Source organism: Mobula hypostoma, chromosome 16 (genome assembly GCF_963921235.1).
Source record: "Mobula hypostoma chromosome 16, sMobHyp1.1, whole genome shotgun sequence".
Taxonomy (NCBI): domain Eukaryota; kingdom Metazoa; phylum Chordata; class Chondrichthyes; order Myliobatiformes; family Myliobatidae; genus Mobula; species Mobula hypostoma.
This window is the reverse complement of record NC_086112.1, coordinates 813,325-828,944: the sequence shown is the minus strand read 5'-3', so window position 1 is coordinate 828,944 and position 15,620 is coordinate 813,325. Positions and strand designations below refer to the sequence as shown.

General features: G+C 42.4%; 1 protein-coding gene across 1 annotated transcript in view; it reads left to right on the top strand.

The window, feature by feature from the left end:
• LOC134357616 (UDP-glucuronosyltransferase 2A1-like) overlaps positions 1-15,620 on the top strand; it is a 67,074-nt gene that overhangs the window by 40,931 nt on the left and 10,523 nt on the right. Inside the window, exon 2 of the mRNA XM_063069240.1 lies at positions 13,894-14,042. Within this exon, the coding sequence (XP_062925310.1) occupies positions 13,894-14,042 (149 nt within the window). The remainder of the gene's footprint in view (positions 1-13,893; positions 14,043-15,620) is intronic.

Sequence of the window (15,620 nt, the reverse complement as noted above, 5' to 3'; positions counted from 1 at the left end):
CAATGTTGCGCCGACCCTCAAACCCTGCCTCCCATATAACCCCCCACCTTAAATTCCTCCATATACCTGTCTAGTAGTCTCTTAAATTTCACTAGTGTATCTGCCTCCACTACTGACTCAGGCAGTGCATTCCACGCACCAACCACTCTCTGAGTAAAAAACCTTCTTCTAATATCCCCCTTGAACTTCCCACCCCCTACCTTAAAGCCATGTCCTCTTGTATTGAGCAGTGGTGCCCTGGGGAAGAGGCACTGGCTATCCACTCTATCTATTCCTCTTAATATCTTGTATACCTCTATCATGTCTCCTCTCATCCTCCTTCTCTCCGAAGAGTAAAGCCTTAGCTCCCTTAATCTCTGATCATAATCCATGCTCTCTAAACCAGGCAGCATCCTCGTAAATCTCCTCTGTACCCTTTCCAATGCTTCCACATCCTTCCTATAGTGAGGCAACCAGAACTGGACTTAGTACTCCAAGTGTGTCCTAACCAGAGATTTATAGAGCTGCATCATTACATCGCGACTCTTAAACTCTATCCCTCGACTTATGAAAGCTAACACCCCATAAGCTTTCCTAACTACCCTATCTACCTGTGAGGCAACTTTCAGGGATCTGTAGACATGTACCCTGAGATCCCTCTGTTTCTCCACACTACCAAGTATCCTGCCATTTACTTTGTACTCTGCCTTGGAGTTCGTCCTTCCAAAGTGTACCACCTCACACTTCTCCGGGTTGAACTCCATCTGCCACTTCTCAGCCCACTTCTGCATCCTATCAATGTCTCTCTGCAATCTTTGACAATCCTCTACACTATCTACAACACCACCAATCTTTGTGTTGTCTGCAAACTTGCCAACTCACCCTTCTACCCCCACATCCAGGTCGTTAATAAAAAAATCACAAAAAGCAGAGGTCCCAGAACAGATCCTTGTGGGACACCACTAGTCACAACCCTCCAATCCGAATGTACTCCCTCCACCATGACCCTCTGCCTTCTGCAGGCTAGCCAATTCTGAATCCACCTGGCCAAACTTCCCTGGATCCCATGCCTTCTGACTTTCTGAATAAGCCTACCGTGTGGAACCTTGTCAAATGCCTTACTTAAATCCATGTAGATCACATGCACTGCACTACCCTACTTAACTTGAACTCAAGCTGGGAAAGTGGCATGAAATTGTTTTATTTCCTCAGTAAAAAAATCCTATTACTGTAATGTTAAACATAGCGATTCTGTAAATAGAAACATAGAAAACCTACAGCACAATACAGTCCATTCGTCCCACAATGCTGTGCCAAACATGTACGTACTTTAGAAATTATCTAGGGTTTCTAAGCTCCTATTTTCCTAAACTCCATGTACCTGTCCAGGAGCCTCTTAAAAGACCCTATCCTATCTGTCTCCACCGCTGTTGCAGGCAGCCCATTCCATGCACTCATCACTTTCTACAAAAAAAAACTTATCCCTGACATCTCCTCTGTACCTACTGCCCAGCACCTTAAACCTGCGCCCTCTCATGTTAGCCATTAAAACTGTGCCCTCTTGTGTCAGCCAAATGATACAAATCTGTAGAAAAACACAGAAAATACTGGAGCATCTCCACAGAGCAGTTGGGATCAATGGAGATGGACAAACAGTTAATATTTCTTTCTTCAGGAAAGGAAGGGGATGCAGGCAGGATTTGGCAGTTATTTATCAAATTGAGCTCTCCTCATCCACTGGTAAAATTTTGTGTGGTATCTTCCCTGTGCCAGTCTGCTGATGTCAGTTTTGGATCAGGTCTCCTGTTGGATAAAGAATGTTCATTGGGCAGGTACGTGGGTAGGAAAGTTCAGTTGAACGCAGGTAAATGGGACATCTCTGGTGGGCACCTTGGTTGGCGTGGACCTGTTGGCCAACTGTCCTGCTTCCACGTACTACAACTCAATGTCTCTATGATTCCCTCAGAATTATCCTTTGAGGTTCCTTAGGGTTGTTATAGTCAGGGTGGTAATGGGGATATGCTCTCATTACCTGTTAAATACTCTCAAAAGTGTACATCTGAAATAGCTTCTGACAACTAAGTTCAGCTCCTGGCCTTCACATGTGACTTAGCCTCTAATGGTGGAACCATGTCGACTGAAAGGAGGTGGGGCAAAGACATCTTAAAACCGGTCACTTAGGGCAGCTGGATCTCACCAACTGTACTTGGCAGCACATCTAGGTGATGGAAAACTCTGATGTCAAACCTCACAATGACTGACAATTTCTGTGATGCCGCTGGTGCCAACCTGTATCAGTCCATGCTGTTCCTTTGGATTCATGAGCTATGTGGAGGGGAAGAGCCTTCTACACGGGCAACAGCTTGCACTCAATATGGTACTGCCTTGGCCAGCATACTGGCTTGTATATCATGCATATGATACTGCTTTGGCTAGCATACTGGCCTGCGTATCATGCATATGATACTGCCTTGCATATCATGCACAGAGCTGGGACACAACATTCATTGTCCACCCCAACCATTGGAATGCTCTCTGAACAGCAGGATGGCCAAAACCCAGGGTGTGTTGACCACTGAGCACAGTCGGTCAGGGATGAAACTCAATTCCTGTGCAGCAGTATAACACTATAACAGGAAGACAAAATTCTATAGAAAGTAGTGGATGCGGCCCAGTCCATCACAGCCAAAGCCCTTCCCAACACTGAGTACATTTACAGTGCCTTTTAAAAGTACTAATCGCACAGCTCTTTGTTCACATGCATAAGTTTGACATCCTGGGATTTTGGTATGTTTTACTGAGAATTTTTATTTGTGAGTCACGTTTCTTTTTCCGCAGTAGAGCCCAAAACCAGGGAACATTGTACAGCATGAAAAATTAACAATTCAAAAACTGAAATGGCAGCAGACATGCCAGTGGAATGCTCATCCAGCAGGATAAGACCATAAGACATAAGACAAAGGAGAAGTAGGCCATTTGGCCCATCGAGTCTGCTCCACTATTTTATCATGAGCTGATCCATTCTATTTAGTCCCACTCCCCCGCCTTTTCACCATAACCTTTGATGCCCTGGCTACTCAGATACCTATCAATCTCTGCCTTAAATACACCCAATGACTTGGCCTCCACTGCTGCCCGTGGCAACAAATTCCTTAGATTCACCACCCCCTGACTAAAAAAATGGATAAGACATGAGAGAATAGGACCAGTCAAGTGTGACAGTGTGAGGGGTAATTTTTTTTTACTCAGAGAGTCGTGGATGCCTGGAATGTGCTGCCTGGTATGGTGGTAGAGGCAAATATGTTAGAGGCTTTTAGAGATGTTTGGATAGGCACATGGAAGTAAAGAGGACGGAGGGATATGGACATTGTGTTGGAAGGACGGATTAATGTTTGGGTGTTTTTGATTTGCTTTTTAGCTGGTTTGGCACAACACTGTGGACTGAATGGCCAGTCCCTGACCTGTACTCGGCTGTGTTCTATAAATAAGCAATTAATATTGAGAATATGGGATGAAAAGTCCTGGAAAGTGAGTACTTTGTCCACATTTCTAAGAATTGAAGAAGAACTTTTTGTAAGTCATTGTAACCTGCTTCACTATCAATAAGACTCCTAATTTTGAGGACCGCCCCGTCTGCTAATGGAGTAGCAGTATTTTTTTCTGCTGCTCTTAGTTTTCTTTCTTTTCCCCTAGTTTAAGCTTTGAATTTAAAATTTTTACTTGTTGATTCTTGAGGGTGATCAATATGTCTATGTCTACAAGAAGTGGGAAGAATTTACCTGAACCTACTGATAAAGGTAATGGGAAAGGAAAGGTGCAAAAGGAAAGATCTGATGAAATGCCATCGTGGGCTGATGATATCGTTCGGACGCTGAATTCAATTAAGGATCAGAATGGATCAATTAAAGACCAACTGGAAAAGAATAGTAATGAAATGAAGTCATTTCTGGGAAAACGTAAAGACCTGGAAACTCAAGTTATTTCACATGAAGAGGAATTGAAGATAACTAAGCAAAAGCTGTCTGAAGCTACAACTCGTTTGTAAAGATATCAAAATAAGATTATAGACCTGGAAACTAGGTCTCAATGAAGGAATATAAGAATTGTTGGGCTGCAGGAAGGAGCTGAAGATGGAGATCTAACAGCTTACTTTGGTAAGCTTTTCCACACTTTATTTCCTGCCATTCTATCAGAGCCGCCTGCTATAGAAAGGGCTCACAGGGCGTTTATCTCGAAATTGAAGGACTCTAGTAAACCAAGATCTGCTCTGGTTTGCTTTCATCACTTTAAAATTAAAGATCAAATAATACCACAGGCAAGAAAACAGAGAGTCTTTAGATTTATGGAATCTGAGCTCCGCTTCTATGAAGATTATCCAAGACAGATAATGGAACAAAGATCAAAGTTTGCCCTGGTAATGAAACAAGCATATGATAAGAATCTTTTCCCGTCTTTGAGGTAACCGACAAAACTTAAAAGTTTTCCTCCTAATTCTCCTCCTCGTACTTTTTTTGATCCAAAAGCTGCACTGGATTTTGTTCAGGCTTTGCCTGCTACTGTCACCGACCCCGCTGTTGAATGATCCATCTGAAAAGCTATTTGGCTATTTCTATATTATTCGCATTTTGGAAAGAAGATTTATGAAGGTCACTTATATATTTCATCGACAGTCTAATTAAAGAACACGGACACTTGTTTTTTATTGCATATTATTGGTTTTCCTTTGGAAAGATTTACGGTTTAAGTGTCTCTGCTCAAATGATCTCTGTGTGGCGACCCACTTTCTGGCACCCACGAACCGGCTCACGAAACAGCGTGCGCAGGCAGAGGGCCGGCAGCAAAAAGGGCGCCAGGCCATCTTCACCAGCAGGGGGAAAATCCCGCGCGCAGAAAGGGTCTGGGAATATGCATTCCCCACAGTAGTCCCGCCCAGGGAGGGCGGGAACGGGAAGGCTTTAAAGCGGGCCGCGAAGTTTGAATAAATCTCTTTCATCGCAACTCTAACTCACCGACTCCGTGTGGTTATTCTAGCGCTGTGTGTAGCACATCGCTACAATTGGTGACCCCGACGGTCCAAACGATATTTGGACCAGAGATGACCGACGCTGCATCTGTTCACGCAGTTTCGTTAAAACTGCCAAGCTTCTGGACGCTGCGACCCCATTTATGGTTCGAACAAGCAGAAGCACAATTCCACATTCGGCAGATAACCTCGGAGTCCACTCGCTACTACTACATGCTGAGCTCCCTCGACCAGGAGACTGCTGCACAAGTTGAGGAGTTTATACAGTCGCCCCCGGAGGACGGCAAATACACAGCATTCAAAGCCCTGCTCATAAGGACTTTCGGACTCTCACGGCGCGAACGAGCACGCCGCTTAATGCACCTGGATGGTTTGGGAGACAGGCCGCCGTCAGCATTAATGAACGAGATGCTGGCCCTGGCTGAAGGACACAAACCCTGCCTCATGTTTGAGCAGGCGTTCCTAGAGCAACTGCCCGAGGACATATGCCTGCTGCTGTCCGACGCAGATTTCAGCAACCCCCGGGAGGTGGCGGCCCGAGCAGATGTGCTGTGGAATGCCAGGAAAGAGAGAGGGGCATCCGTCGCACAGATCACCAAGCCGCGAGCCCAACGAACAATGGTGTTTCTACCACCAGCGGTGGGGCACGGAGGCCCGCCGCTGCAGACCGCCCTGCAAATTCCCGGGAAACGCCAGGGCCAGCCGCCGCTGATGGCTACGGCGGCTGGCCATCAGGACAGCCTCCTGTACGTCTGGGACAAGTAGTCGAGACGCCGCTTTTTGGTCGACACCGGAGCGGAGATCAGCGTCTTGCCTCCAACGAGTTACGACACCCACAACAGAGAACCGGGACCCACCCTGAGGGCCGCTAATGGCAGCACAATACGAACCTACAGCACCCGCACGGTGCGGCTACAGTTCAGCTCCAGCCGGTTCACGCGGGACTTCACACAGGCCGCCGTGGCCCAACCACTGCTGGGGGCAGATTTTCTACGAGCCCACAGCCTGCTGGTCGACTTGCAAGGGAAGCGATTAGTCCACGCCAAGACTTTTCAAACGTTCTCCCTGGGTGAAGCACAGTTACCAGCCCCACACCTGGACTCCATCACGCTGTCCGACGATGAATTCACCAGGGTCCTGGCGGATTTCCCATCAGTACTGACACCGCAGTTCATGGCAGCCATGCCCAGACACGGAGTACAGCACCACATCCCGACCCAGGGACCACCCCTCCACGCCCGTGCTCGAAGGCTTCCCCCGGACAAGCTCCGACTGGCGAAGGAGGAGTTCAAGAAGATGGAGGAATTAGCGATCATACGACGGTCCGACAGCCCATGGGCCTCCCCCCTTCACATGGTGCCCAAGGCAACGGGGGGCTGGAGACCATGCGGTGACTACCGCAGACTGAACGAGGCTACAACGCCAGACCGCTACCCTGTGCCGCACATTCAAGACTTCGCAGCAAACCTACACGGCGCAAGGATCTTTTCCAAGGTAGACCTCGTCCGGGGATACCATCAAATCCCTGTACATCCGGACGACATCCCCAAAACAGCACTTATCACCCTGTTCGGACTTTTCGAATGCCGTTTGGTCTAAAGAATGCCGCACAGACTTTCCAGCGGCTAATGGACGCGGTGGGACGCGACCTGGAATTTGCATTCATCTATTTGGACGACATCCTCATAGCCAGCAGTAGTCGGCAGGAGCATCTGTCCCACCTCCGCCAGCTCTACTCCCGCCTGAGTGAATTCGGCCTTACAATCAATCCAGCCAAATGCCAGTTCGGACTCGACACCATCGACTTCCTGGGCCACAGGATTACTAAAGGCGGGGCAACTCCGCTGCCCGCCAAGGTAGACGCGGTCCGCCACTTCCCCCGACCCAACACAATCAAAGGCCTGCAGGAATTCGTGGGTATGGTGAATTTCTACCACCGTTTCCTCCCCTCAGCAGCCCGAACCATGCGCCCCTTGTTCACTCTAATGTCGGGTAAGGGCAAGGACATTACCTGGAACGAAGAGGCCGCAACCGCTTTCGTTAAAACCAAAGAAGCTTTGGCAAACGCCGCGATGCTAGTGCACCCCAGAACGGACGTTCCTACTGCCCTCACGGTGGACGCATCCAACACAGCAGTCGGTGGAGTGCTGGAACAACTCATCGAAGGTCGCTGACAACCCCTGGCGTACTTCAGCAAACACCTACGACCACCCGAACTCAAATACAGTGCTTTCGACCGGGAGCTATTGGCACTATACCTGGCAATCCGGCATTTCAGGTACTTCTTAGAAGGTAGGCCCTTCACCGCGTTCACAGACCACAAACCGCTTACCTTTGCATTCACTAAGGTGTCCGACCCCTGGTGCCCATGATCCTCTCGTATCCCCTTTTGCCTATCACCTGTCGAGCTCTCGGCTCTATCCCTCCCCCTCCTGTCTTCTCCTATCATTTTGCATCTCCCCCTCCCCCTCCAACTTTCAAATCCCTTACTCACTCTTCCTTCAGTTAGTCCTGACGAAGGGTCTCGGCCTGAAACGTCGACTGCGCCTCTTCCTATAGATGCTGCTTGGCCTGCTGCGTTCACCAGCAACTTTGATGTATGTTGTTTTAAAATTATTAACCGATTCCAACCTGATATAATTTTTGCTTAAGAGACACATATCAGGGCGGGAGATCAAAATAGATTTTGTAGATGGTGGAATGGTTTGCAATTCCACTCCACTTCTCAGAGTAAAACAAAAGGCGTGTCTATTTTCATTAAACCTAATATATTTATTCAAGAGGATATTGAATCAGATTCTAATGGTAGATTCTTAATTGTTAAAGGAACAATCTGTAATAGAAAAGTTGTTTTGGTTAATTTGTATGGTTCCAACTTAGATGATCCTTTTTTTAAAAAGGTATTCGCTTTACTGCCTGACTTAAATGAATATATGCTCATAATGGGTAGGGATTTTAATTCTTGTTTAAATCCTATGATTGATAAGAGCTCAACCAATCAGCGACTTCCAAATCAGGCCGCGTCATTTATTAATTCCTTTTGATTGATTTGTGGACGTATCTTCATCCCGACAATAGAAAATATTCTTTCTTCTCACACGTTTATAAAAAATATTCGAGGATGGATTATATTATAATCGATCCCCGCTTCTTGCCTAGTGTTAAAACCTGCGAATATGACGCCTCTGAGCTTGTCTTTTGAATTTGACGATGTCACTCTTGCCCGCCCACCTTGGCGCATGTGTCAGACATTATTGCAAAACTCTGACTTTGTCACTTTCATTGAAACCCAGATAAAGGAATTTTTTCTTTTTAATGATAGAGGGGGTATGTCTAAATTAGTTATATGGGGTACATTTAAAGCGTTTTTATGCGGTCAGATTATTTCTTATTCAGCTAAACTAAACTTAAAAAACAAACTAAAGCAGAATTAGATAGAATTTCAAAACAAATTAAAGATTTAGATAATATTTATGCAATTTCCCCCAATACTGATTTATTTAAACAAAGGGTGGAACTTCAATCACAATATAACCTGTTATTAACTCATCCCATTGAAGGTTATTTGCTTAAGTTAAAGAGCCAATTTTATATGTCTGGAGATAAAAATAATAAACTGCTTGCATCTCAATTAAAAATGGCTGCAGGCAAAAGGCAAATTATGAAAATTCGTAGGAAAGATGGTACCAGCTCAGGAATATGAGGAAATTAATAAGATTTTTCAAGACTTTTATGCTGAGCTATATAAATCTCAATGTCCATTAGATTCCTCTGAAATGAATGCCTTTTTACGAAAGATTGTTTTTCCTAAAATCTCGGCTGAGGATCAAAAGATTCTCGATGCTCAAATTACTGAAGCCGAAATTCATAAAGCTATTTTTTCAATGCAATCTGGTAAGTCCCCAGGACTTGATGGCTATCCAGTTGAATTTTATAAAAAATTTGGAAAATTGCTCTCTCCGTATATGTTGGAAATGTTTAAGGATTCTTTTGTGAAAGGTGATTTACCCTCTACTTTTTATGAGGCCTCTATTTCTTTAATTCTTAAAAAAGATAAAGATCCTACTGACTGTGCTTCGTATAAACCTATTTCATTACTGAATGTTGACGCTAAAATCTTGTCAAAGATAACGGCCAATTGGTTGGAGAATATTTTGGGTAAAATTATTTGTAAAGATCAAACAGGCTTTATAAAGGGTTGCTATTCCTTTTCAAATGTTCGGAGACTACTTAATATTATATATTCATCCTCTTCTAAAATTCCACAATGTGTTGTATCTTTGGATGCTGAAAAAGCGTTCGACCGAGTCGAATGGAAATATTTATTCAATGTTTTAGAGAAATTTGGCTTCGGTGTTAATTTTAATAATTGGATTAAAATGATATATAAAGCCCCTATTGCTACTGTTGTTACTAACAATTGTAGGTCTCCTTTTTTTCAGCTTTCACGGGGAACAAGGCAAGGCTGTCCATTAAGTCCTTTGTTGTTTAATTTAATATTAGAACCCCTTGCTATTGCTCTTCGTGTAGCTAAAAATATCCACGGGATATTTGTGAATGAGACCATGCATAAGGTCTCTCTTTATGCTGATGATTTATTGGTTTATATATCTAACCCTGACAAATCCATTCCTGCCCTGTTAAAATTATTTAATGAATTTGGAGGTTTTTCAGGATATAAAATTAATTTTAGTAAAAGTGAATTATTTCCTTTAAATAATTCTGTTTCTATATATGATAATACTGCTTTCAAAGTTTCAGACTCTTTTAGATATTTAGGTATTATAATTACTAAATAATGTAAGGATCTTTATAAAGCTAATTTTGTTCCCTTAGTAGACTCTATGAAATACTTATTTAGTAGATGGAGTCCACTTACAATTGCACTTGTTGGTCGTATTCATATGGTTAAAATGATGATTCTACCGAAATTTTTATATTTATTTCAGAATATTCCTGTTTTTTTGACCAGGAAGTTTTTTGATCGGATTGATCCTATTATTTTATCTTTTATTTGGAATAATAAAAGACCAAGAATTAGTAAATGTCATTTACAAAAATTGAAAAAGGATGGAGGTCTTGTTTTGCCTAAGTTTAGAATGTATTATTGGGCTGTTAATCTGCGATATATGTCTTTTTGGTTATACTGGGTTGATAAGACTGATCGGCCAATTTAGGTAGATCTGGAACTAAAAGTTGTAAAACAGTTTTATTTAACTTCGTTATTGGGGGCTCCTTTACCTATGCAATTAGGTAAAGTTGTTAATTTAAACTTATATCCTGTGATTAAGTATTCTTTACAAATTTGGCTCCAGTTCCGCAATTCTTTTAATCTTAAAAAATTTAAACTTTGTAGTTTAATTTACCGAAATTACTTTTTTAAGCCTTCTTTGAGTGATCCAATTTTTCTACTTTGAAAAATAAAGGTATTAATTCTTTTTTGGATTTATTTAAAGAAGTTAGATTGATGTCCTTTGAACAATTAACTGATAAATATTCTCTTCCATCTTCACACTTTTTGCAATACCTTCAAGTTAGACATTATTTACAAAAATATTTAAGTAATTTCCCTTACATATTGGAGGCTGACCTGTTAGATACTGTTATGAGTATGAATCCTTTGATTAAGGGTTCTATTGGAAGAATTTATAATTTATTATTACAGTGGGATAAGCGTCCTTTATCTAAGATTAAACTGGATTGGGAAAAGGAATTTAATTTGACTTTTATGACCGAGGATTGGATATGGATATTGAAGTTGGTTAATTCTTCTTCAATTCATGCTAACCATTCATTGATTCAATTTAAAATTGTACATCGCTATCATTTGACAAAGGAGAGACTTTCTAAAATGTTTCCTAATGTTGATAGTCATTGTGATAGATGTAAAACTGAGATAGCTACACTGACACATATGTTTTGGTCTTGTTCTATATTGGAACAGTTCTGGAAGTCGGTTTTCTCAACAATTCTAAAGCACTTAAAATTAATTTACAACCTAATAAATTAACTGTGCTTTTTGGAATAGTTCCTCAAAATATTCATGGTATTTCTGTGTCTGACCAAGATATTATTGCATTTGTTACATTGGTAGCTAGGAGGGCCATTTTGTTGAAATGGAAGGAGACATCAGCTCCCACTTTGTCACAATGGTTCTCTCAAGTGATGCTATGTCTTAGTTTGGAGAAAATTAGAAGTCGAACCTTTGAACCTTTATTTGATTTTGAGAAAAGATGGGGCTTATTTGCTCGTTATTATCATTTGAGTTAATTGATGAAATTTTTCCACGATCTAATTGTAAATTCTTTTAGTATATTTTCTTTTCTTGCTGGCGGTTTGATGTTTATTTTTAGAAGCTTTTTGTATGACGCATGGCTCCGGGGTTGTACACCTAATGGGTTCTTTTTTTTCCTCATTTTCCTGCTTAGTAGGTTTTTTTTGTTATCACAAAATTTTGTTTTCAATCCTTAAGATGATGGGTTTTTTTTTGAGGTATTGTAAGTGTTGTTACTTCGATGTACTCATGTTATTTTTCCTATATATATATATACAATAAAAAGATTTGAAAAGAAAGACTCTTAATTTCATATTCTCAGCAAACATGTTAACCATGCTACGTATATTAACATCAAAATAACAGAGGCCCAGCACTAAATTCTGGGGCAGCCCACTAGTCCCAGATCTCCAGTTGGAGAATCGACCATCAACCATCACCCATCACCCTATGCTTCTATCATCGAGGTAGTTCAAAGTTCAAAGTAAATTTATTACTAAAGGATATACATGTCGTCATATATGTAAGGGTTTCTTCTATGTTACTGCTATGGCGAATAAAATGGCTTCTCTGTACTGTTAACTGTTGAGACAGTGGTTCTCTATAGCAGTATGTTTGGATTATAATTAGTGATAATGGGACTTGTATTCATTTGTTAACTAATTGGGATAGATGTTATTCTTTCTGTCTGTGTGAAAGCTGTTAGTTGTGCAGGCTTTGGGGGGAAGGCGCGAAGAGGTGGCTTGAGGAGATGGTTGCCGGACCCACTGGGCCTGGGCTCGGGGTGGGAGCCCAGGGGTCAACGACGAGCAAAGGAGGATCAGCGTCAGGGAATCCGTGAGCTCCAACGTTTGTGCACTGGACATGTTTATGAGATTATTGGCGCTTTTTATTTGTTTTCCTTTTCTTTTGTTATCTACTAACCCCATACTTAAATATAAAATCTTAATCGTTTAACGGCACATTGTGGACTGAATGTTATTTCAGGGTACTGATGTTACACAGGGGACACAACACACAGCATCCACCCAAACTTGATTACCCAGTTTGGCGGGGCTGAAGGCTGCTCTCCCCAGATGGAAGTGAGCTGAGTGAGCCTGAGGCTTACCAGGGGGCTACATATACAACTCTGAGATTTATTTTCATGTGGGCAGACTCAGCAAATCCATAATAGAATAATAACCACAATAAAATCAATGAAATATCACCCCATTTGGCGTCAAACCAGTGTGCGAATGACAGTAAACTGTGCTAATACAAAGAGATAATAAATAAATAAGCAAATAATATCAAGAACATGAGGTGAAGTATCATTGAAAGTGAGTCTGTTGGTTTTGTGAACATCTTAATTGGATAAGAGAAGTTGAATGAAGTCATCCTCTGGTGTGAGTCCTGAGGCTCCTGTACCTTCTTCCTGATAGCAATTCATGTGAGTTTGAATCTTCCTTGCTAGCTTCCCGTGAATCCCATGTAATCTAATCTTCCAAAGCAACACAAACAAAGTGCTGGAGGTATAAGCAGGTTGGGCAGTATCTTTGGAAATTAATAAACAGTGGATGTTTCTGGCCAAGACCCTTCTTTGCAACTGGAAAGGAAAGGGAAAGACACCAGAAACCTCACAAAACACAGAAAATACTGGAGGAACTCAGCAGGTCAGGCAGCATCTCTGGAAATGAATAAACAGTCAACGCTTCAGGCCAAGACCCTTCCTTGGGGACCAACTCTTCCAGATTAGCCTGCCATGTGAGACCTTGCCCCTATAGATAACATTCACCTATCCCCTTAGTTCTTTAAAAAACTCAAAGATTTGTCAGACATGACCTCCTCATATGCTGACTATTCCTGATCAGACTTTGACTATTCAAGTGATCGCGTCATAGAGCAATACAGCACAGAAACAGGCAATTCGGCTCATCTAAATCCATACCAAACTGTTATTCCATGCTTGGTGAGAGTAGGACTAGAGGTTGTAGGTCAAGTGTGAAAAATGAAATATTCGAGGGGATCCTAAGGGGAACTTTTTACTCAGAGGGTGGTGAGAGTGTAGGATGAGCTGCCAGTGGAAGTGGAGGATATGGGTTCAATTGGCAACATTTAAGAAAAGTTTGGAAAAGTACTTGGAAGAGAGGGGTTTGGAGGTCCTCATTAATTTCTGTGGCAACTTTGAGAGAGAGATCTATGGTGACATGCGTTGATAATAAAGGAATCTATACACTTGGATCCCAAGATCCCTCTGATTCTCTACACTTCTTCAAATCTTGCCATTAACCCTGTATTTCTGCCTTCAAAGTTGACCTTCCAAAGTGAATCACCTCACAGTTTGTAACAGTTGTAGCATTGTAACAGTAATCAGGAAGTTGGAATGGAGAAACAGTGGAGAGTTGGTTGCCAGCATTCATCTTAGGAACAGGCAAGAGACCATGAGTTGATTGGTGGCTGTAGATGAGTCTTTCTAGAATGGTATTCAACAGGAGGATGTATCCCTAAGCAAACAAAGTGAAACTGATTTCTGTTTTATTTTAAATAATGCTACCAATACAGAGATTCTCAGAAATGATTCTCAGAAATGGAATTAATTCTAAAAATCTCCTGTTTGTTCTTTTGCTGTTTATATTAGGTGAACCAACAACTTTGTGTGAGACAATGGGCAAGGCAGACATTTGGCTGATTCGAACATATTGGGATTTTGAATTTCCTCGTCCACTGCTGCCCAATTTTGTGTTTGTAGGAGGGCTTCACTGTCGGCCAGCAAATCCCCTGCCTCAGGTAAGCCAGAAAGAAAAAGTGAAATCTTTGCCATATAAAACAGATGAAACGACAGAGCTTCTGCGACAGATTTCATAACCATTCCCTGTGTCTCACCCAGGCAGGCATTTGACACTATTCATTTATACCTCCCTCTCACAGGGACTCTGCTTTCATTGATAAAGCATTTGGGGAAAGATTTTATTAAATGATGTGGGACCAAAATCTTTCACCGATTCTGAAATTAAGATAGAAATACTGCAAACATTTCAGTTACATCTTGGAGGAAAACAGGGATATTCTAAGCTGAATACCTTTTAATGAATCAGATTCACATGGAAACTTATTAAGTTGAAACATTAGTTCAAGTTTTTAATTGACATTCAACCATACATGAACAGCCATGAATACAACCAAATGAAACAGTGTTCCTCTGAAGCTAAGGTGCAAAACCCCGTATCGACAGCCATCACAGCGTATAGCACTTATAAGATAGCAGTAAATGTACTTTCACACAATATAGATATAGCCCAAGTCCTTGAGTGACATGTCCTGTAAGTTGATGGTGCATAGCTGTTTCTGGTAAGAACAAGCAGTTTTTGGCGGTCCACATATCAACATGTACATGACGCAATCCAGCTTACCATTCTGCTGGTTGAACACTGGAGGGCAACACCAATGGGAGAGTCCACCCCCCGACCACGCATGGATGCTGTCAGCTTTCTTTCCTTCTCAAGAGAGCAGCTGGCTGTACAACTGAGTATTTCCAAGTTGTGCTTTTATTTTTGAGGCTGGTGACATTTATCAGTTGTCCCTTCCAGTGAAATTTTTCATCAATATACACAACTGGAAGAGATTTGCCAGTTGTAAAACACTTTTATTGGATCCATTGGCAGGAGGATTGCTGAGATGTGTCCACTACCTAAGATTTTGTTAGTTCTGTATCTCAGCCTCATGCCTCATTTCTAAGTACATTCGATTACTCTGCCCACATGCTCTTCTACACCTTTTGCTCAGCTTTGGCTTGCTTATCTTGAAGTGAGGGATGTGCGGGGCCATGAAGTTACAGATTGTTGAGGTGTACTGTACATTTCTACTGCTAGTGGTGGTCCTTGGCATCTCATGGTGCACATTTCTGAGGTGCCAGGTTGTTCCAGTTGTAGTTATGAGTTGGCATATAGTTGTCACTGGCAATCGTGAGTGGGAGAGCTACGAGAGAGGAGGTGGCACATAGGTCCAGGAGAGAAGTTTAAAAGGGAGAGCTTCGCGAGAGCTTGGCTATAATCGAAGCACCAATCGCGAGTTGGAGAGCTATCAGAGTGCTAGGGCTTTGGCTCATTTGGGCTTCAGCAAAAGTGGGCTTCGGCGAGGTAATTGGGGAAGTGGACTTTGTTTTTCCTTTGCATTTTTTGAGGAATAGAGAGCATGTCTATTGGGTTAGTGCCTTATTCTGGGTGTCAGATGTGGGAATCTTCCAGTCTCCCAGATGGCCACATCTGCACCAGGTGCACCGAGATACAGCTCCTGAGAGACCGTGTTAGGGATCTGGAGCTGCGGCTTGATGACCTACAGCTTATTAGGGAAAGTGACAGGAGATAG